The sequence below is a fragment of the Emydura macquarii genome, unplaced genomic scaffold (assembly GCF_026122565.2).
Source record: "Emydura macquarii macquarii isolate MOO-44397 ecotype Brisbane River unplaced genomic scaffold, CSIRO-AGI_Emac_v2 contig_1483, whole genome shotgun sequence".
Taxonomy (NCBI): Eukaryota; Metazoa; Chordata; order Testudines; family Chelidae; genus Emydura; species Emydura macquarii.
The window spans coordinates 7,169,794-7,193,386 of NW_027131620.1; the positions used below are offsets into that span (position 1 = coordinate 7,169,794).

A 23,593-nucleotide genomic window follows, 5' to 3' on the forward strand; every position below is an offset into this window, starting at 1 on the left:
ATGCCCTTGTAACAGTTCTGCATATCTCAGATAGTGGACAGTTTTTGAGTAAAACTGTGGAAGTTGCTTGTGATCTGGTAAACTGTGCTGTTCCCTTTGGAGATGTAAAGCACCAGCTGCACTGTAGCAAGCAATAAGATACCCAGAGATCCACCTTGAAAGTCTCTGTGAAGAAACTGTGGACTCCTTGGATCTTTCTGCAATGGAGACAGTCTAGATAGTTTCTGAAATTGCTTGATCCTATCCAGAAAGAAGGCCAAAGCCCATCTCACACCTAACATAGGAAAGGAAGTCTCATGTAAGATTTAGGTAGTTTATTCATCTACTGATATTTTTCCCTAGACTGGTTCAGATGAAAATCCAACAGCACATTAGGTAAGAATTTCAGATGCAGACGTAAGGAGACCTTATCCCTAAAATACTGTAAATGGGAGGTCTGTCATCAAGGCCCCAATCTCCCCAACCCTGTGGCTGACGTGATAACTACTAGAAATGCTGTCTTCATAGATAAGTGAAGCAAGAAGCAGGTTGCCATAGGTTCAAACAGAGGTCCCATGAGGTATCTAAATACCTGGTTGAGATCCCAAGTCAGAGTAGGATCCTTAGTCTGGGGATAAAGGTTCCCCAAACTCTTAATAAATCTTAGAGAACATAGGCTGGCCAAATATAGAAAACCCCTCTAGTGGGGAATGTAAAGCTGGTATCACAGCCACATTAATCTTAGCTGAGCTAATTAATAACTGATTTCTCCAAATCCAGCAGGTAATCCTAGGTGGTTGAGAGTGGAAAAGATGTTCAATAAAGGTGGCAAACCTGTAATTCGTGAAATCATACTTGGCCATGATCACCTGATAGTTTGCAATCTGAAATTAGAGGGTTGTCGAGGAGCATGGCTTTCAGCCAAAAAGGTCTAACCCCTTCCGGTCCTTATTATAAGGGGTAGACCTGGAGTAATGCTGTTCACCACACATTTACAGCATCCACCACCAGGGAATTAGGTGGGGGTGGAAAACAAAAACTCTGAGTCTCTAGGGTGGGGGAGGGCATATTTCTTATCCAACCATTCAAAAGTTGGCAGGAATTTGCCCAGGTAGATGTTGCCAACTGCAGAATGTCCGGGAGCTTGTGCTATGAGTCTTTTACCTCTTCAAGAGGTATCTAGAGGCTGTCAATCACCCTCTACACAAAGTCCTGGAATTCGCAAAAACTCGGCTATCGATGGTGATAGAGGCAGCATGACTGCCTCATCCAGAAACAGGAGTTTGAGGGGTGGCCTCTGACCTAGCCGCCTGTTCTTCAAAGGTCTCCTTGTGTTGGGGGTTTAGTCTAGTGCTAACAAGTCCCTGGAGTAGTGGAATTCCTGCAGTACTAAATGGGTCAGTACCAACGCAGCAGTTGAACTGGACAGTACACCTGATCGGGAGGGCATAGGGGCTGAAGGTGTCTGGCACACCCATTTTACCAGTAGCGACAGAGCTGAATGCGAAGGCACCGTTGGTAAATCTGATATAGATGGTACCGTTTTAGAGGAGAGTATGTCCTGGGCCTCCCTGTCCTTCACAGATGGTCCCTGCGGCCTGCTAAAGCTGTGCTTCTCCAAAGTGCTTCAGGATCTCCTGGCCCTGCATGTACCAGAGGAAAAGTGCTTTGCCTCTATGGTATTGAGTCAAGAGTTGGAGGCCTCTGACACCGTCAACTTAGCGGCAGATCGGGGCCTTTTGGGAGCCAGTTCCTTGTGGTGGGAGACTGGAGGCCTCAGGGCAGGTGCTGAAGAAAAGCAGCTCCAAGTCCTGCCGCCTCTTAGGGTAGACTTTGGCCAAGGTCAAAGGGGCATTGGGTCTGCCTGGGGACTGATATACAGGCTGGATCTCCTGACCCGACTTGGAAGCAGATCAAAGTGAACACTCCACCAAAAGAAGCTTCAGTTCGGTCTCCCAGTTCTTCTGTGCCCTAGGTTTCAGAGTCAGGCAAGTTATACTTTTGAGAGATTATAGGACTCTCTTAAGCAATGGATACACTTAGAATGGCCGTTTATGACCAGGATAGCTTCCTGACAGGAGAGGCAGCATTTGAAACCTGGCAAGCCAGGCATGCAGTCAGACCAAATAAGCACCCCAGAGGGAAAAAAAAGAAAAGGCGGGGGGGGGGGGGGGAGGGTAAGGGAGCGGAAAAAATCCAAACCTCTCACTACTATCTAACTCTATTAACAGCTAACACTAACTAGAAACTAAACTACAGAACAACTGCAAAGCATTGAGGCATGCCCAAAGCTGACATGCTAGATCTCCGTCTCAGGCCGAGGCAGTAGAGAAGGAACTGAGGGCATTTTGCCCACACAGTCCTCCATACCCTCAGAGGTTGCATCAAGCATATGTGTGGTGTGGGCCAAACAGACGCTGCTAAGGAAAATCTCTGATCAGGGGCTTGAGAGGCGGACATGTACCCGAAGTGGAGCACCCATAGATTCTTCTTTGAGTAGTATCCCCATGTAAAGCAAGCACCAATGGGGAATTAGAATAATTCCTTTTTGAAAGCAAGGCTTTTCAGAACACATGCAGCCTGCAGAGGAATCAAGCTGAGATACATTCTCTGAGGTTTCTTGACCTCCTATCTTGCTGTGTTTCGCTTCTCAACGTTACATTGAGCACAAGCCTATGGAACAAAATATGGTAGCCTAAAAGGGCAAATATCCTGAGCCAACTCTAGTCTTGCTTTTGTCAGGCTTTAAAAGCTTTTTCTGAACATGAGAAGAGGCAAAGCTCCAATACAGTGTGCAAATAGCCTCAAACTGAATGAAAGTTCCTGTGCTGTTGGTGACGTGAGATAACCAGGTAATCATTTAAAAAGTGGTTATGAGTTTTCCATTAGAAGAATAGCACTTCCTTACTTCAAGCTGCTCCCTAGCTGTATTTCAGTTCTCTCGGTGCATTAACAAAGGGATATCTTAATCCCATCTTCTAAGATGCCTTTCTGAGAAGGCCACACTAGGAAAAAATTTGTCTGTTTTTCTTCTCTGCCCCCACAGGTATCTCACTTGGTCCTAGGCAAAGCTCTTTAGTTTCAACCACCAGTTCAAAGTGACAACTCTATTTCCTTGTATTTCTCAAACACACGGCCCACCCTTCACCGGGGCAGGATTTCTCGCTTTGCGAGCTCTTTCACAGGAAAGGCAATTTGAAAGGTAGAAACTTCTTCCTGGTGGCGCATCTAGTCTTGGGACCCCTCATTGGGCAAATCTAGGAAGAACAAAGCTTCCCTGAGAGGAATCAAAAAGCTCTCTGGCAAAGACTGGCATGGATGGAGTGAGTTCAAAAGATTCTGTTGAAATATTTCCTCAATGCAAAATGGCTTTTTGACAACAGACCTTTGTGCAAATTGATTGTGACAAAAACAGATTCCATTGTTTCAGGTTAGAAATTGTTTTGAGAAGCATAACAAATTTTTTATTTTTTTTTTAAAGTCAACATTTTTCCTGGGGAAAATAATTTCCTTACTAACTGAACTCTGTCATGCTCCAGCATCAGGAGAGGTGCCTGCCTCTGGCAAATACTTCCTTCACTGAACTTCCAAACCTCAGAGCTGCTGGATGACAATAGTAGTGTGAGGGGGAAGTGGGGGAAAGACATGCCTGTTTACACAAAACCAGCCACAAGTAACAATGCACAGAACTACCCAGAAGACAATTAGTTTATTTTCCATGTAAGTTGTGTGTGTTTGCTTTTTCTTCCTATTCTATCTTTGAATCTGTGATTTTTCTATTAAATCTTTATTTTTACCCCAAGCAGCACCCTGGTGTGTAAACTGCATGGAGTGTTTCCCCCACCACAAACCAATAACTGGGGTTGTTTTCATACCTTTGAAGGAGATGAACCAGAGGGGAAAGGCTGAGTGCCTGATAGTTCAGATGAATCTGGCAAGACTTGACTGTGGAAGGACTGGGGGGTGGGGTCACCTTGTCCAGGATAACTAGGCTAGTAGAAGCCAGGGTGAGACCTTTCTGCTTGTGGGCTGACGATTGCTGTCAGGGCTCTGAGCCATATGAACATAGCATTAAGACATCCGCAATTACAAGACAGGGGGTGTCAGCAGCCCTTACTCACCTAGATAATCTCCAAAATGTCATACTGGCCCCTGTTAATGAAGACTACAGCTGCGGGCTCATGCTTTTAACATTGGTCTCTCATCCTCTTGAAGCTCAGAAAGGTTTCCCAGTTTTCTTCAACTCTACCTCCCTCTCTTTTGACAGCTTGGTTTGAATACACACACTCTGCTGCAGGCCAATGATTAGTTTAGCTACTCAACGTGCAGAGGCTGAGGACAGCAAGTGAAGCAATACACCAGCAGTACCTACATTCTCAGTTCTGTACTTTAGCTGTGGAAGAGTGGACAGCTTTCTTGGGGTTAAGGAGGCGGATGCTAGGACTGTGCGTTAAGTGACATGAAAGATGGTATTAGCTATGGGAGTTATTTGCAGGGTGTTGCTTAATGATGGCTGGTTTGACTGAAGGAGGATCAACACATACTGATATTGTAAAAAGATGTGTAATGCTCAAGATTACCACCTAAATTCCTGGGGCTGTGTGTGGTGGTAGCTGAGGGAGGGCTGGGCAACCACGAGGGATGGAGATCCCTCTCCCAGGGAGCTCAGGAGAGACCATTTTAAGAGCAGTCTGGATCCAGGGGAACCCCTACTCCCTAGATAGCATCCTCAAATCAAGCAAGTCAGCGTGGGGGGGATTTTGAGAATCTGCTGCCTATTAAACCAGCAGAGGGATTGACCCCCTTATCCCAACTGTGAGCCTTTTAGACTGTACTGAAGACAGGCAACCACGCTGCTAAACCACGGCACAGAAGGTGACCTGTGCCGACACTAAGTGCCCCAACAAAGCACACATACCCCTGGGACACTAATTTTACAATTGCTCCATCAGTGATGTGACTAATGAACTTAAGATTAGTGTTTTACCTGGTTATATTTCTCTCCTGGTTAATAGCTAGATGGAATATATTGTATGTGGTTGTGTTATTCCTTGGGAGTTTCCAACTATCTGACAAGTAAGTAGGAGTTATCTGTTGATTAGAATTTTCTTCTCACACAGCCCTGGTGACCCTGCCAGGAAGAATGAAGGGGGTGGAGGTACCACCAATTAAATTCATAGGGAAAAAATAAAGCAGAGACAGGCTGCTGCCAGGCCTATCCATCAAACCCTATTCACAGATTGGCATCAAAGAGGGTAACACGGTGGAGAGGGTGCTACAGATAGTAGGAAGGAACAGTTCAAAGCCAGCACTGGTGCTTAGGGATGAACCACCTAGCAAAAATTAGTCGATACAGACTCCTACATCAGACACAGCTACAGTGGACAGAGCCCACTCCTGTTAAGGTTCAGCTCCTCCCTTTCTCATGCACTTGTAATTCTAGAGTTGTAATGCTGATATCCTCTAACCCCCTTTCAATTAAAAAGGCAGGAAAGCTAGGGCCAGCTGGCTGACAATTAAAAGTTTGTTTCTGTATGTGCACTGAACAGGATATTTTGTTTTAAGTGTGTAGAGGGTAACTGGCTGGTACATAAAATAAGCTATATACTACAGTACACAGTCACAGCTATAATGAATCAAATAGTAGAGACCCTCTAGTCCAACCATAAGGTAATTTAAGTTAGAATGGGACTGATAGGGATTCCCTTGTTTGAGACTAGGGAGTTTAGTATAAGACATAAGCTTAACATAAGTCAATGCAGAACATTCATCGTTTAGTACAGGGAATGTTAGATACTTTGTTCACTAAGCCTTGCGTTAGGGAAGAATTTCCTCATTCTTTTTATCAAAGATTTGACGTGGCATGAGCCTCCTACTCCAGTGTATTTGCATGAAGATATCCTGAAGCATTCATTTATCAAGCTTAAGGCCTACTGGAAAATGCCAAGGAGAAATCCATCAGAAAGTCAGCTGCCCTGACATGCAGTCAAGATTCCATGTTAAAACAGAGGGAGAGGGGATCCAGCCAGCTGGCCCTCTTGCTAGTACAGAAAAAGTTCAGCTGCTGCTCTAAATCTAATAAGTGTTTCCAATACATTATGCTGGAGCATCACCTAATTGCTCATCAAAAGATAAACAGTAGTCAAACTGACTTGCTTTAGGGCCAATGAAGATTTGGAAAGAGAAGAAGCCATCCAACATGAAGGGACTGAAGTATTAAGCTGTAGTGTAAGTACAGACCTTTCCAATGATTTTGTACAAATAAAAGTTACATCTCATTACAATTAACATCAAGCCTACCCTTCATTAGATAGTAGATCTCTGGCTTATTTCAAACCAGAGGTTCCAGCCATTAACCCACTGAGTAACACTCCTGCAAGCAACCAACTCTTACCCATTTACAGGAACAAAAAATGGGAGAAGTGTTAAACATATACATGTTTATTACAATTTACATTACTCTATAGCAGTGGGGCTGTTCTGTTCTAACCCTTAGCAATCAAGTCCTACAAAAATAAACTCAAGCTTTTACAGTAACTTAGTCAATGCATGAACTAAAATTCTGGCTATATAATGGGTTCAATTACCAAGGTGCTTTTTCAACAAAATTCCCCATCAACCACAAAAAGGAACACATGCCTCTAAGAGCTTAACCCAACTTATTCATGCAAACAAGTTTATAACCCCTTCTCCCTACCACCCCCTTCCAACATCCCACCCCATACACCTCTTAAAAAAAAAAAAAAGTTATTTACAGTTGTGGGGGAGGGGTAGAGAAATATTAAACACACCCGTCTGACGAGCTTCATTATATAGGCTCCCCTTTCTGCATTTAGGGAAAACATTCTAGTGTTCCATCACAGAGCCTACTAGTGTACATAAAGCCATTTGCAGTGTGTGTGTGGTTTATACAATGAGGTACAGTTAGGGGCAATATCTCATAAGCCTTCCTGCAAATTACTCCTTTTAACATTTGCAATGTTCCTCCACCTTTATTCTTGCTTCGTTTACAGGTAAGATACTGCAAGAACATTTATGGCACATTTAACACTGCATGTAGGAGATCACTTGCTGATCTAGCACAGTTTTAATGAGTGAGGATATACAGCATAGCACTCTTCCCACATAGAACCTGGCTAGTTATAGGCTTTGGCCTCTTTCCTCCAAAGAAGTGCGGAGAACTCCAAACAGACTTCAGAGACAGCCTCAAGTGATTGGCTTTGTGCCGTTGCATGGAATCATGCAGTACCTTGAAAAAGTATGGACTTGCAAATAACTGTACAACCTTCTTTACATTATTACATGATCAGCAGCCACCCAGTATTCCCAAGTCACACTATATACGGCCCCTTCAGCAGTGGAAATCTACTTCCAGACACCACATGCTATTGAAGTTAACAATGAGAGAGCAGCAGCACCAAAGGGTACATTTGGTTGCTCAGAACAAGCAAGTTAGCTGGTTTACTTCAAGTGAGCTTTGGTTCTGTTTCAAGGAAAGTTAAAAATAGCACGATCACCTTTGGGGTATGGAAAGGGAGTTTTACTTTGTTTCAACTACAGCCACCTTTTAGAGTCCAAGAAAGAAAAATCATTAAGTTAGCCTGCACTTTAAAAAAAAATAAAAAATGACTGAAGATACCCTGAACACATTCCCTCTTCCAAAAATATTCCAGCTCTCAGATGCTGGTCCAAAATTAAGCTGAAGCCCAAAATACAAGCAGTAGTACATGAACTTCTGTCATTGAATTTCAGACAGTATACAAGGACTTATTCTTATCCCACATGAGTGCAGCAGTTTGTTGTTTTCATCCTATATACACAATTCTCATCTTCATGGCAGAGGAGTTTAGAGCCTACCAGAGAAAGAGAGGATTAGGAATCACATCAAGGAGACCAACCCCACACCTCTTTCCATCCCTTGCCACAGAAACACCAATCTGAGATTAGTTCCCCATATCAAGCTCTACTTGCTTAACGCTTGAATTCAATCTCAGTTTTTGCATTCCATTATCTTGGGAGGAAGGCAAAAGCCACTTTTACTCAAAATTGGTAAGAATGTCAGCCCTAGCAAAGAATAAGCAGTTCCCTCACAACAGACATGACAATGTCATTGTCACAGCTGCTCTTTCCAGATACCGTAAGATATGAAGACAGGATGAAAGGTGCATCCATCAGGAATCAACTTTGGTCTGCTTGAAAAACTAGCAGACCAGGTAAAACTGAACAATCCATAAGTGACCTTAGTCATGGAGTAGCAGAAGATACATAGGTTGTTTCACATGTGCCAATGTGGATTAATTCCCACTACATAAAACAGTTCAGCTACTAAATTGTAAGACAGGGAGTCAACAGATATTTAGAGACCGCATTTGCTACACAACTTGCCTCCATTACACTCTTCCAGTACCAGCTCTGTGAGTGGTTTGGTTTCGCCGTGCTGCTCCACTACCCCTTCCACCTCGAAATCCACCACGAAAGCTACGTCCACGAAGAAACCTGCCAGACACTCCAAACGTCTCTGTATTAAGCTTCCTTTCTTCAGCCCATGTTGTACGCCTGGAACTGAGCAAGACTGAAGTCAGGTTTGACTTAAGTAGGATTATTATTCAGAAACTTGTTTTTTGGGAAAGTCCACACCACTTGTGCAATAGTGAGGAAATCATTTGTTTTAAAGCGATATCTAGAAATAGCAAATTGCAGCATAGTAGTTTCTCTGCACAGATCGTACCCTTACTCAAGCCTAGGACTTGTCATATATTAAGTGATAGCTCAACGGTCAGATATCTTGTTAGTTATATTTCACCCCAACTGGAAGCTAGAACCACAACTGCCTTAAAGTGATTAAGCAGTCAAGTTTCAATAGTGCTTCAGTACCCTGCACTTGTTTTCCTGAAATGCTATAGGTACCTTGTAGAGCAATTAAGATCTACCAAGTTTCAATCATGACAACCAGGAAGAGGGCGAGTGCGTTTTGACCAGCTCTAATAACTAGAAAGCACTAGATTCCGCCTTCCCCACAAAAAGGATAACTGTATATCCCTTTACTACTTATAGTAACAGTACAGAAGAGTAACAGGATTGTATTTCCTACTTCCACTTTCAACAAGTTGGGCTTGAGTGCAGATACAGATAGGTCCTTCACATAAGGGAAGTCTTAGTTTAAAGACACAGAATTTCAGCACCACCTAGAATCAACCAAGATCAGGACTTTTGTGTAGGGTGCTGTAAAAGAACAGATCTTTCACTCAAAGAGCTTCCAGTCTAGGGAAAGAGGGTGGAAGGAACAGAGATGAAGTGAATTGTCTAAGGTCCATACAAACTCAGCAGCACAGCGTGGATTAAAGCATTAGGTCTGACGCCTACAGTGTGTTCTGCTCTACTATACACCATGCCATGCCACCCCCACCCCAAGGTAATTTTGGGGGCCAAGACTTATCTCCAAATGTAGGTGTGCACAGATTTTGCACAATTTATTCAGGAAAAAAAGACTGAAATAGTGACTTATTTCAGTGTGATAAAAATGCAGCTGTTTTCCATTACTGCATGCTTTTCTTCCTTGGCTGAGAAGGTAAAATTCTGAATGTTTCAGGCTAAAGCCTCCAACAACAATTGGAAGGGGAGGTGGTTTAAAGCTTCAGAAACAAGTTAAGGGTAATCTAGCTACCACACCACACACGTGGTAAGGAGACAGGAATGGATAAAACTCAGGAGACTTTTATAGATGTTTAAGGGACACTGAGTTTAGAGTCAATATTTTTAAAATAAAATCCTTAAATTAAGGAATTATCCTCAGGAAATGGTCATGGAAGTGTGAAACAGCAAGGATTTAGACTCTTGCCTACAAAAATTGCAGCTTTTGTGCATGAAAGAACAGCAAGTGACTCTCCATTGTCTTAGCAGAATGGTTTCAGGCCTGGATGACAAATGGTAAATAAAGACTGAGTGGAAAAAACTTCTGAGTAAGGAAATTTTAAACTTGAATGCCCCAGTATCTAGAAAGTATTGTCGTTTATTGTATTCCAATAATTCACCATTTGGATGTCAAATGAGTTCACGTCTCTGGTATGTCAACAAGCACAACTCTAAGATCAGATGTGAACAAGGGCTTAAGTCAAATGAAACAAAAATCAAGACTAATTTGTTCTAAGATCAGATCTCACTCTTTGAACTGAAGGTTTAGTAGTGTCTAGCGAGCAGTCAGATTCTAGGGCCACATGCCTTCCAAAGGCCTCATTATTCATCATCCAAAACTTCAGATGAAAGAACATCTTGACAAGCTTCACTTCTATTTATCCACATTCCATCACCTAGCACAGAACCTCACTGATATCCTGCCCGCACTAAAGAGGCAAGACAGGCAGAGATTCAGAAAGGTAGTTACCTGGATTTCAGTTCTGAAGAGATGTTGTCAAAGAAAGACTTTGACTTATCATAATAGCAATTGGGTCCAAGGAGGTCTTCATCTGCATTGCCATCATTCTGAGTTGCTACTCCAGGATCACTCTTTTCTTCCCCCGTCTCAGCTTTGTCATCTGAAGATAGAAGATTAATTACACACTTCCTTGTTGAATACTGAAGAGCCATCCATTTTCTTGCTCCTTGAGATTCTTCCATATTTAATATCACAAAATTTCTCAGAGCAAGATGTCTATACATCATCCTTAAAATTAGTAAAGCCATTTACATTTAAAGAAGGCACAAACCTTTAAAGTTCAGTTTCTTCTTGAATTCTTTATCAAGTTCCTCTCTGTTGAACTGTGCATTTGCACTTTCAAAATCAAAGTCGCCTTCAAACTTTATTGTGTTTTCTTTCACAGTGGCTGGTCTGTTTTGTCCTCTAGAACGATTTCTGGTTCTCCTGTTTCCTGAAAGCAGGAGAGTTTAAACACTTGGTAACGCGTAGGAAGGATAAATGACTTGGTCAAGGCCAGAGAAAACCAGGATTAGAACTCAGGAGTTTCTGGCTTCCAGTCCTGTGATTATGCCACACCACTTTGAAAGAGACTTCTGAACTTCACTGTAGAAACACATTACAGCAATATTTTAACCTTTTGGAAAACATTCTTGCATGTTCAGGTCTTACTATTAAATTAGAGGACTACACCCCCGGCAGCGTTGCATACAACTCTTACTATAAAAGATAATGCCAACTAGTCTGTAGGGGAAAAAACTAAACAATTAATGTTTCTTGTTGAATCTGAAGGAGTTTTACCCCAAAAATTCACACAAATTGGGACATTTAGATTTCAGGAAACACACAAGGCTAGAACCAGCCACATAGGGAGCTTGTGCTTTTACATTATTCTCTGCAGTACATGGGGAAGACAATTTAGATGACGCGTGATAACAGGGTCTGGCTGGTTATGGCTACCTCAAATTCCCTTTGAAGATCCTTACAGTATGAAGAGCAGCCTGTATAAAGAGAATGCCAATTTATAGCAATAATTTACATGAGTATATCTGAGTTTAAGGGAGATGCAGCAGAGAGCAACTGTCCCCTGGTATGTTCTCTATGGCTCTTCATAGAAGTGGTGCTTCCTTGGCTACAGAAGCTTCTCCACAAGGTTCTTGCTCTTTTTGGTGCATGTTTTATTCCACATTACCCCCCCCCTCATGTTTTTTACATTATGAACTTGTTGCTGCTCATAAGCAGCTTATGTTATCTAATATTCTCCACTATAAAAGAAGAGAATTTGAGTTCTATAAGCCAGTCTGCAGGCTTAAGGTCAAGTTAGCCTACCTGATCTCCTCCTTTGAGGTCTTCTGTTTTCATCATTCACCTGGCCTGGAGTTTGCACAGGTGGCAGCTGAACTGTATCTACCAAAAAGAAATAGGGAAAGAAAGTCTGTTTATAACCCAAGCATATAAGAACAAAAAGTTACCTTAAGAAGTTGGAAGTTAAGCAAACTTATCAAGCAGGCATAAGTTACTTCAGCATTTTTCTGAAGGAAGCTCCAACAAATACTTGTATACCATTTGTCTTGCTATTTTGTGGAATTTGTCGTCCATTGCGTTGGATCCCGGGAACTATTTTTGCTGGGGGTGGCTTTTTTTGATTCAGGTTATCAACTGGCCCAGTCTGAACAGCCTGCTCCACCATGGGACTTTTGCGTACTTGGTGAACCAATGGGAAACCAGCACCTGCAAAAACAAATAGGTTATTATAAACAGCTAGTTTTTTAGTTGCATTCCAGGAAGCATTCCATGCTAAGAATTGTGACAACATTTTTCCTGAGCCCCATCTACCTCCATGATCAAAAACAGATTGCAACCATAACTGTGTAGAATCTCCTAGGCACTTTCATTATTCTGCTATGAAGGTTTGTAGGTGTCTCACACTACATCTGTGAGTAAGTGTTGGCATACAAGTTTTGGCCATGAGCTCAGTGCCATAAACTAAATCAACAACTTTACCCACAAGAATGAAGAGTTAACTATTACTATAAAAGAGCAAATTGGTAAGGACAAAGTTAATATGCATATCAAATTAAGCAGTCACTAAATATGCAATAAGCTTCCAAAATGTACAATTCCCATTTCTCTCCATGAGGTATTCTTGTTTGTGTATGATTTTACAGAATAAGTATATTTTTAACTAAAAGAAGTTTGCTTCAGCCTTTTGCTGAAAGTGCTTCATTTTCAAAGTAGTTATGAGACTGTCAGTGTGCATAACATTTACTGCATCAATAGCTTGGTCTTATTGTACACAGCTTTTTGATCAACAGAACCAAATTAATGTGGCATCAGTGTCAGATCTATTGTTAAAATAAGTGTTTAATGGCTCCAGTAGTTATGGTCCATCAAGTACAAGTCACATCTATATGCATTTGGAAGTCCTTCCATAAGGACATCACATCAAGTAGTTGGGTACTGTTTAACCCCCCCTCCCCCCCCAAAAAAAAACCCTACAAGAAAACCCAAAAAAGTTGAAACTAGTCCAGTCTCTCAATGTTTCTTAGATATGTTGCAGGAGTTAGAGGTCTTGATGAAACAAAAGTCTAGGAGACTTGGTTAAGGTTGAAATGTTACCCTCTTTTTACATGACACATTTAGGAACTTATATGGCTTGTTATACTTCACACCATCAACCATATTAGAAGTGTTCAGACAAATACTCATCCCCTATGCTTTGTAAAGAAGTTAATGTTGGTACTTTGAGACGACATCTTACACTCTCACACAATTCTTTATATGAACATAAAATTTGATGGAGAATGTTAGGTAGTTTTGCTTCCATGCAACTGGTTCAATTTAAGATCAAGAAATGCATTGTTATTACACAAGCCAAGCCACTACTTATTTAGTGAATCCTGAATCTGCATTCTATTTCTAGGATTATGCATTGTGCCACATACTAATCAAATATATGCTTAGTTCTTTCAAAAGAACAAACCAGGAATAATACCCCTAGAGCAGCGGTTCTCAACCTTTTTTCCCTGAGTACCACTCGGGCCATGTACAGTCAGGTCAAGTACCACTTGACCCGACTGTACCCGACCCGAGTACCACTCGGGGAAAAAAAAAAAGGGAGGGGACTTGCGGCTGGGTTTCGCAGTGGCGGCGGGAGGGATTTCCAGCGGAGTTTCGCGGCAGCGGGGAGAGATGGGCGGCGGGGTTTCACGGCAGAAACAATGCCCGCCGCCGAAACCCTTCCGCCGTTTCCCCATTTTCGGCGGCAGAGTTTCGCAAGGGCGGGTGGGAGGGCCCATCCAGCAGCGGCGGATTCAGCGCCGCGCGTACCACCCAGTCCTCCGGTAAGTGCCACCAGTGGTACGCGTACCACCGGTTGAGAACCGCTGCCGTAGAGTATGCCTACATATTAAGCCTGCACAGCAGTTACTATTAAGCATCATTTTTAAGCTTATTTTAGTTGGATTTTTGATATGGTACATAGAGGTAGAAATGGCCCAAGAAGGGTTGGGGAGGAGGAGGAAGAATCTATACACATGCATGCTTTCCAACTGACTCAAGCATTTTTTTTTTTTTAAAGTGTAGATTACAGATTCAGGACAGCTACCTGCAGATGGGGACTGCACCCACACTATTTGCCCTGAAAACACTGCAAAGCTCTTCAACCTAGTTTTCCACTCAACCTACTTTTGAACTGGAGATTCACTATAGAGCACAAAATTTAAGATCAAAACAATTGTATCATGTCTTAGTTCAGATACCTGAATTTTCATTAAACCAGATTGTCAAACAAGAGGTTCAATCAGTAAAGCATGAATTCTGCATTCATGCAGCACTTACTGAAGCCCAGAGCTAGTTACAGTGACCCATTTCAAGTGTGGAATGCATCCAAAAATTGCTCTCCAATAATAAATGGGAGAAGGTGTTAGTATTCTTTTATGGACTTAACTAATTAGCGGTTATCCCACAACTTAATATCATTCCGTCCTCTACAGAAAGGAATGGTCCAGTTCATGCCATTCTGTAAGTTGGCAATAAATATCTATTGGTAAGACTCAACAAGCAAACATCCTCTGCCGCCAGCCCTCCCTAGGTACTTCTACGTGGAAATTGTAACCATGGTCCTGTGCTTAATCTCTTTCCCCAGCCCTACTAATCAATTCTTCTACAGCAGCAGCAAGCCAGAGTTCTAACAAAACAGTCAGAAACAAAGAACTAAGAACAATGCAGTATCCGGTTTTGCTACAACTACATATACAAAAGTACTATCATTTTAAGAGAGGGCTAACAAGCAGAATAGAATGTTTTGCAAACACCATGCAGGTTCTTCCAAATATTTGGAGTCCTCAAACTGCTGTTACCCTTGGAAGAGAGCTGATGTGGCTCGGAAGACATGTCAGGCTCTGAAACAGGTTGTGGAGACGGAGAAGAACTAGGGCTGGAAGCAGCTGCTGATGTTGGAGGGCTTACCAATTTCTCTAAAGAGATAGAGGGGAGAAGAAAAAGCAAAAAAAGATACACAAATAAGGCAAGGTAGTTGAGACACTTGGAGGTCTTGGAAAGAGATACAAGAAATTAGCTAGAATAATATTGAGATGCTACATATTTACAGTTCTTTCTTATGGTACTGAGAAAGTTCTTTACCAGAGTGCAGTACATGCAGGGCATCTTAAAGTAGAAACACAAACTTATACACACAGTACTTCAAACAGATGATGCTCTTAGATGCATTTACTATTTTGCCTGTACAGAAAAGGTAAGATTTCTTAGTTTAACATTTTTACATTGAAACTTCATTTCATAAGGCTGGTTGCTTTAACTGCTACCGAGGATACAAACAATCATTTTGCACAAAGTGTAAGGATTAGTAATGTTAGGGCACAAACTGCTGTGAAACCAAGCCTTAAAGACTGGGGAACAATTTCAAATAAGTACATCTTCAAACTGTTACTCACCTAAACCTAATGAAGCTGCATATTGCTGGTTAAGTAAAGAGCTGGCAGCAAGCTGGCTGTAGGGTGGCATGCCTCTAAATGGACTGTAAGGCACATGTGGCTGGAAGGATGATGTAGAAGCAGAACCCAGTGATGACTGCATAACAAGAGAATAGTGTAAATACATTTCCACCGATGGTACCCTGCGGTTTCTGAACTCTTGTATTTTCTGTTTCCTCAATTGTCCTTGCAGTGACCAATGTAATGCTTTTGAGGTACTGAAAGTAATATGGCTGTTTAAAATGTTAATTGTGACAACATTTAAAGATTTAAATTTAAAAATCACATTTAAATCAATCACTTTGGTGATTTTTCTGTAGGTGTCTCACCTGGGTCAATTAAAATGCTTTATCAGGTTTTTAAATGCTGCAGTACTTCGGTTATAAACACTGAAGGAAAGCATTGTTTTGGAAACAAGTGTTTCCACCTAAAATTAAAATTCTTGTAAATATTTACACTGACCTTTAGTTTTGTAAAAGCATGTTTATAACCAGAAGACCTTGTGGTTTAGGACAAGCTTTGAATTGCTAGTGTTCCCTCAAAACTTTCTACCACCATTTCAAACTGAAATTCTTACTTGGACAATGGCAGGATCCTGAGGCAGAGTATGTTGAGCTTTAGGAGGTTCACATACAGTAATGTCTTTGATGTCACTTCCCCGGAAAATTATGTATTCATAAATCTCTTCTCTTGGAGGAGCAGGTCTGTCTGTGGGACGGTCTTCAGTACCAAAAGACCGCACTTCAGCATGTAAGAGAGAAAAGTAGTAGATATTAGCATCTACTAGTACTGCAACTTATTTCTCCAGCGCTATATAGTTTCAGGTGAAGTTTAGCTTTATACCACAGCAAAGGGCATGTGCTCAAGGCTCTAGGCATCCCTACCATACATTATAAATAGAAATTAGATCAAGTAGTTGGGTCCAGAGTTGTTGGCTCTCACGCATCTAATTTCTCTAAAGCCCACCTCTGCAGCAATCCATGTAAACAGGCAAGTCTTACAGCATGGTCTGGAGGTCAATGACTTGCGTTATTTTGTATTGACAAAGCCGCTTTTCCAAGCTGAGCCGTCATTGCACCCCTAACCCAAGAAGGGGTTACTGTCTGCCTTCTCTTAAACTGGGCATCCAACCAGAGTTCCTCTAACACCACAACTGTCACCATATAGCATAGCACAAGAAGAGGGACAGTCTGGCAATTAAAACAGTTCACTGGCAATTAAAACAAAACAAAAGCACAGTTTGGGGTCAAACATTTTTCATTTGTTGAATCTTTCCAAAGAGTCAAAAACATCCCAGCTTGATTTTTTCAACCCCGCCCCCCTGATTTGGACACTTTGCCACCAAAACCAAAGGAAGACTAGATTCAAAAAACCACTTAGGAGGAGCAGCTCCCTTATAATCTTTAGTCCAGTGGTTTGGGTACTCACCTGAGCTGTTCTTACAACAGACTGAGTAGTCCCTGAGCCAGGGAAAGAGTGAGGATGAATCTATATTCTGGGGGTTAATGCATTCACCTAGAACCTGAGAGATTCACGTTTGGAGCAGGAACTATGACTAGTTTCTTTATAAAAAAGGGAAACAGCTGCAACAGGAGACTGAAAAAGCCTCATACCAGTCTCAGAGCCCTCTTGCCTGTAATTTGAGAGACTCAAGTTAAAAATCTCTTTTCCACATCAGGCAGAGGGGTGAATTGATCACTAGGCTAAAGGTTAAGGGAGGTCTCTCCTCCCAACCTCTATAAAGATTTTGTGAAGCTAATCTTCCTTTGCCTTTGGCAAATTGCACAAATCAACCTGAGTTGATAACCAAACAAAATGATTTGTTTCAAGATGTTGAGAGTATTTTTTTGTTTAAAAACAAAACAAAGGTCAAAACTATTTGGTGAATTCAGCACAAATTCATGAATACTTCTGGTTAACCCAAAACTGTTTTTCAGGGCATTCGTTATTCACCAAAAAAAGATTTCATCCAACTCTAGTCCCACCCATTTAACATTTGAGTTCAAACCATGACCTTAAATTTAATTTATTTTTTCATTAAAAGTGTGATAGGTACATGTCAAGCACAAGTTACTGCACAAAGAAGAGCTCCCCATAGACTTGATTACCACATTATTCACCTTCTCCCTTCCCAGAGCTGAAGGCCACTGGTTTCATGATTAATACATATGCTGCCTGCCTTATATTTAACAGTTTAACTAGATTTTGCAAACCCTGAGCTATCACTAAACTGACTTTTGGATTTGCAGTTTCTTGAAATACAGACCAAGAGATGCTGCTAGTGTTTGAATAGGACTAGTGTCAGTCATTCTCCTTAGAGGTCAATGCAGAGCACAATGCAGAGCACCTCCTTGAAAGAGAGCGAGGGCACTAATATCTGGCTAATGTTCCTCTGCTCCAGCACTGCTAAGTCTGCAAAAGCTAAGTGACATCTACACTCCAAGCGAGGGACGAGATTCCCCTGCTTGTGTATACATACTCTAGCTAACGCTCATTGAGCTACCACAAGTATAAATAGTGTAGCCACAGTGGCACAGGCAGAGGAGGCACAGCTTAGCCATGCCAAATACAAACCCATCTGTTTCAGTCAGGTTTGTACTTGGTAACGCTCAGCCACATGTCTGCTGCCACTACCAGAACTACTGCAGCTACACAGCTATTAATACTCATGCTTGCTCAATGGAAGTTAGCATGAACATGTGCACATAAGTAGAGGAATCACTTCTAGCTTGTAGTGTGGACATAGCGTCAGTCAGGACAAGCTCCCCCACCCACCCTCCACCAGGGTGGAATAGCCAGATTCTATTTTAGAATTGTCTTGTGCACCGTTAAATGCAATTTGGACACTTATCATGCAGTAACATTTTTAAATTGGCAATGGATTGTCATAAGATTAGCACAAGCTCGAGATTCCGCTTATTCTTCATATTCAGAAAGAGCAACCGAGTCCTTGTTTCACATCCCACCTAATAGCTTATAAAAACAGACTGTGGTTGTCCACTTTCAGAAAAATAGTCTCAAACTTAAGTGTTTTCAGTTATACATTGGGGTTATGTTTAAATCTATCACAGTAATGTATGACAGCCACATTTTTTAAATTTAAAAGCCTTTGTCTAGTATGGACTCTGTGCTGACAATATTGCAGCTTATTGCTGACAACCTAGTTAATCATCAGCCAGCATCAATCTTCCCTTGTTAGGAAAGAATTAGTTATCTAGATGTCTGATCTTCTTAACCCTTGATAACTCCGGGTCTAGACTGGTACAAAGACTCAATGGTCAGTGAAGGACACCTGATCTTCATCCATCACAAGGCTATCAGGCTTTGATACAGCTGACCCTGGAATAGACAGGGATGCTTGCAGTGGTTTCCTTCTTTCCTCTGAAGAATCTCAAGAGGTGGTTGAGGGCAACTGGCTCCTCTTCCAGAAACAGCATGGAGTGCTGCAGTGTGCCATTTGTCACCCTCTTGTTCAATGCATATATGGAGGCACAGGGTGCAGAGCTTTCAGTAGACTGATGAGACTCAGCAGTACGTCTGTCTTGTCCAACTCTGTTGATGTGGTTCAGCACCTAAGCTGGTGTTGGAGCATGGATGAGAGCAATCTGGGTTGAGCATCAGTCAGCTAAGACAGAGGTGATGACAGACTGGGGATGCAGCCAGAGGTAACATCAGTGCCTTTGAGTGAGTACTTTCCCGCTGTAGGATGATCATATTACAGCAGTAACCAGGCAGCCTTTTGCCATCTGCGGCTAGCTAGAAGGCTGCAATCCTATACCTACCAGGGCCTGTAGCTAGCGCACACAGAATGGAACAGCTTGCTTACTGAATGAGGTATCTCACTGGGAGCATACGGTACAAGTGCCCTGGGATCTGCACTGGCTGCCTACTCGTTTCTAGGTAGAATTTAACATGATTTGATGTACGAAACCCTAAATGGCTTAGGGATGTAAAATACGAAACCATTAACCAATAAATAATTACACAAATACCAATTTGCTGCAGGCAGTGCACCACAATTAAAAAAGTGACCAACATCCAAAATACTTTAATACTTATAGCTTTATTTCTAAGCCAAACAGTATGTATTTTCCCCCCTTACAGTAATTTAGTATGTCTGAAGACATTCTTTTAATAGAGAGGTCCCATGAAAGGAACTCCACTTAAGCCCTGAAGTCATGAGTGCTATGTGGAAAACAAAGGCTACAAAGGAGACTGCTGCATCCTACTCATTACAAAGGCGGCTCTAAATAGGCAGTGTAGATGGACATAAGTAAAAAATTGCATTTTTGTTTTTATGGATGCCAGGACCTCTGCTTAAACAGCCCTGATGTTCCAGCTCACAGACAGCCCTGTTGGTGTGCCCAACTGAATTCCAACCCCTTCTCCCGGCTTCCTTACGTACAATCCATTACTCTGGGTTCGTAAAGGACATGGTGAAGTACGTAGCTTTAGACACATGCATGCTTATGTAGAGGTAAATCCTGATCAGCTACGTCTCATTATTTGAAATTAATCAGGTACCTGAAAATCAAAATTAAAACTCATTTTAAGAAGGTTTCAAACGTCCAAGTTAGATTTTCTTTATCTGTAGTTCTGCACACTTCCTAATACAATAAGAGGAAGTCCTTGAATCTGATGCAGTAGGAGATTGACAGTGGAAGGATTAGAGTTTGAGACACAAGAGGTGATTGAGGATTTTAGCAGCAATATTTTGGACAGACTGGAGGGGAAGTAGTAATAGCGAGCCCAGACATGAAAGTTAGACATTACCAAAGCACAAAGTCTTTTCCCCTATTAGGAAAATGAGGAGAGGGTGAAAACTGAAGATAGAGAAAGCAACAAAACTAAAAGATACATGGCACAGAGAGAGAGAGAGAGAAAGCCAATGCTTACACTGAGATAGGAGGCTGGAATCCAAGGATAGTGGCAGTGGTAATCAGAAAAGTGGCATGGAAGAAATCAGGTTTGAGACTGTATGAGATGACAAACAGAACTAAGGTTCTAGACAGAAGCAAATTCGGGAGTCACTTGTGTAGGTGGTAGCTGAAAATAAGACAACCAAAGACTAAGAGAGGTAAAGATCAGCATACCTAAGAACAGAGCAAAATAAGGAGTAAGTGAAGAAGCCGTCTGCAATGTATGAGAACCAGAAAAGCATGGAGTGTCAAAAACCCAGGCAGACAGATGCAGAATACTACATATGATGTAAAAGGGCACCACAAAATATTACTATTCAAGAACGTAATAATTCAGTTTGAATTAGTCCAATTTTTTATCACAAGTATTTCAATGAGGAACCAAGTTTAAGGTTTTGTAAATTGTTTTACAGAAAAATCTAATGGAAAATGAGATTTTTCTATTTCCACACAAACACACTGATCCGTTACTCTCCCAATCCAAATACTGCAAAATTATTCTATCATCCGAGTAGTAGAAAGCATATGAGATAGGACAGTAAAAACCAATTCAATTGTTAGAACTGAATTTTAGGGCTAAGTTACTGTAATAGAAAGAAGCATGGTTATTTAAAACTTACAGGGGAACTTGAGATACCAGCAGTTTTCACCTCTTTTCATGAAAAAGCTGAATTGCTGCACTATACTGAGAAATAAACAGGGGCCAAAAACTCAAAGCCTTGTAACATCCCCACTAGCCTTCAAGTAAGGTGCTGTATATCCAGCAGTTGCCTTGTGACTATTTGACTTTCTTGCATTTGACCAGTGCAGGGCAAGCCATGCTCACGATAGGTCCGATGGAGCTCTTGCACTGTAAAGGAATTAATCAAATGCTGAGTCATGAAAAGAGGCCACAGCTCAATGCATCAGCTCTGGCTGTAATTTAGGCTTTGCTCCTCAGTCTGTCTCCGCACTTGAGCTTGGCATTTTAGAACCGAGTCGGCCATCCCCAGCCTGAAACAAGACGCGGGGTCCCCGGGGCTTTCGCCAGACCTCCCCTGCGGGGCAGCTCGCCTCCAGCTGCTGCCTGTTTACACCTTCCTCGCTGGGAAGCGCAGCTCATTGTTCGGGCGTTTGGGACTGAAAACGCGGCAGCCCAGACGGTGGGAGAGATTTCACAGGGGCTGGAGGCGAGCTGCGGGCGGGAGCAGCCTCACAGAGACGCTGCAGGGACCCACGGCCCTCGAATCCGGGGGGGGGGGGGTGAACCAACCACGGCAGGTTTCCCGGCCCCAGCTCCGTCGTCTGCGCGGCGGTGGGCCTGGGCACGTAGTTTCCCCAGACCCCCGGCATCGCTGCCTCCGGCGAGGGGGAAGCGACTCCGAGGGCCTCCGCTGTCCCAGCCCGTACCAGGCGCCTCGGGTCGCAGCGGGCTTGACACCCCCCCCCCCCGACCCCCTACCGAGCGGCGGGACGGATGCGAAGGCCCGACTCCCCGCTCCGCTCGGCGGGGCGAGGACCCCCTTCCTCTCCCCCGCCCCGCGGAGGATGCCCGGCCTGCCCGGCCGCCCCTCACCCTTGGCCAGCGCCACGGTGGAGTTCTCGGTGTCGATGGTGTAGAGGATGCCCTCGTAGCGGATCTGCGCCTTGGAAATGAGGCTGATTTTGCTCCCGATGTAGGGGGTGCCCGAGCTCATGGCTCCGCCGGGGCCGGCCGCGCGGCCTGGCTAGGGGCTGAGGAGAAAGCGGCAGGCCGGCGGCGCCGTTCGCAGTCGCAAGGGCTGACAAGAGGGCGGGCAGCCCGGGCCCTTAGACGCTGCTGACTACGGGGAGGGGGGTCCACTCAGGACGCTGCACCCTCGGCCCGTCTACGCCCCCTCACTCCCGGCGGACTCGGGTCTCGGAGTTGGGAGTGGGAGCGCCTCTGTCTGCGCCTTATATAGGGCGGAGCGACGGGGGCCGGTGCGAGATCGCGCATGCGCCTCTCCATCCCTGACCAGGCACGGGAGAGAGCGGGTCAGACGGTTGTCACGTGATCCTGCCGGGCGCCCCCGGGGGATCCGTGCCACGTGCGCCGGCTCCCTGCGCCGCGGCGGGACAGGCTGTCGGGGCGCGGAAGGATTCCGCACCTGCCCCACCCTCCCCCCCAGTGCCAGCACAGAGCGGAGCGCAGCCCACTCTCAGCCTGCCCCAGTACAGCGCCGAGTACAGACACACCCCTCTTTGGTACCCACCCTGCCCCTCCTGTGCCCCAGGACCACTCACCACAAGCGTTAAGCGTTTGCCTATCAGGCGGGCCCCAAAGCATGAGATTCGTAAAATGATACATTGTGGGTTCTGTTTGTTTGCCTTTGCGTGGTCAAGCCTTGAGGTGACACCTGGGTCACACCCTCCAGTTTGTCTCTACAACCATGAGCCAGAGAAACTTTTCCGTCTGAAAATTTAAATGCTCATCTTTTCCCATCTCTCCAGAAGCTGCATCTTTAAGGACACCAAATATCACAAGCCATGCTGTGAGAGCGCCAGAGATATCAAGAGGGAGTGTGGGTACCTGGGCCCTATGGAGCCCCTGCACTCTGCTGCTGGGAGTACAGACCACTCCACTTCCCACCCAAGGACCCACAATGTGCCCCTCCAGTTCTACAAGGCCCCAAGAACTTTGCAGTAGATGCAAAACAGAAGCTTCCCCCACAGCTGCAGGGCAACAACAGGAAGACCCTAGACACCTCAAGGCCCTGGAGTATCTCCTTGCTTAGTCCTTCAGGGGTCCAGTACGCAGAGAGCCCAGAGCTCTATAGCAAGGAGAGCATGGACCCCGCCTCTCCTGTCAAGGCCCTGTAGTGACCCAGAGCCCTACCCACTCCACACTCTCTTTAATGCCACAGGAGGCAGAGAGCCCCAGCCAGAACCCTATAGCAGGAAGAGCTGTCCCTTCAGGGACTTGTGATGCCCTCCAGTGCCCTGTAATATGAAGTCCACAATCTATCCCTCAAAGGTCTATGCGGTACCATGCCCTTCACCAGGGAAAGACCCTGTAGGACGACATCAAATGGAGTGCACAGATTTCTTCCCCAAGGCACTGCAGTGTTGTGCTCCATAGCTTGGAGAGTAGTTCTCCCCCTCCGCCACTGTGCTTCATGGTGATACAGCATGGAGAACAGAGATCTTGCAGCCTGAAGAGCAGAGACATCTCTTTTCTTGACCTTGGAATACACATGCATGTGCACACACACATGCATTAAATTTTCACTGATGAAGCCCTGGAAACAGTCATTAAAATGTACAAAATAAAAAACTTGAATGTGATATGT

At 43.7% G+C, this 23,593-nt stretch overlaps 1 protein-coding gene across 6 annotated transcripts; it reads right to left on the bottom strand.

Annotated features, from left to right (window-relative positions):
- Nucleotides 1-5,170: 5,170 nt before the first annotated feature.
- LSM14B (LSM family member 14B) lies at nucleotides 5,171-22,198 on the bottom strand. Of its 6 annotated transcripts, none has more exons than XM_067554129.1 (10): nucleotides 21,859-22,198; nucleotides 15,962-16,125; nucleotides 15,346-15,481; nucleotides 14,752-14,868; nucleotides 11,954-12,121; nucleotides 11,720-11,797; nucleotides 10,683-10,844; nucleotides 10,361-10,511; nucleotides 8,365-8,535; nucleotides 5,171-7,832 (listed from the first exon to the last, which is right to left on the bottom strand). In XM_067554129.1, the coding sequence occupies exons 1-9, from the start codon at nucleotides 21,977-21,979 to the stop codon at nucleotides 8,370-8,372; spliced, it is 1,263 nt and encodes a 420-aa protein (XP_067410230.1). In that variant the 5' UTR covers nucleotides 21,980-22,198; the 3' UTR covers nucleotides 5,171-7,832; nucleotides 8,365-8,369. The 6 variants fall into 6 exon arrangements, with proteins under 6 accessions (XP_067410230.1, XP_067410226.1, XP_067410228.1 ...); XM_067554125.1 differs by having other exon boundaries at nucleotides 14,707-14,868; XM_067554127.1 differs by having other exon boundaries at nucleotides 8,365-8,541; nucleotides 21,859-22,197.
- Nucleotides 22,199-23,593: the final 1,395 nt, after the last annotated feature.

What these genes read in the sequence shown, in the direction of transcription:
- LSM14B (XM_067554124.1), bottom strand. Translation starts at nt 21,979, where the DNA reads ATGAGCTCGGGCACCCCCTACATCGGGAGCAAAATCAGCCTCATTTCC. An exon ending in CACCGTGGCGCTGGCCAAGG is followed by an intron (nt 16,126 to 21,858) that starts GTGAGGGGCGGC and finishes TACATGCTGAAG; the next exon opens with TGCGGTCTTTTGGTACTGAA. An exon ending in GAAGAAACTGAACTTTAAAG is followed by an intron (nt 10,512 to 10,682) that starts GTTTGTGCCTTC and finishes TTCTATCTTCAG; the next exon opens with ATGACAAAGCTGAGACGGGG.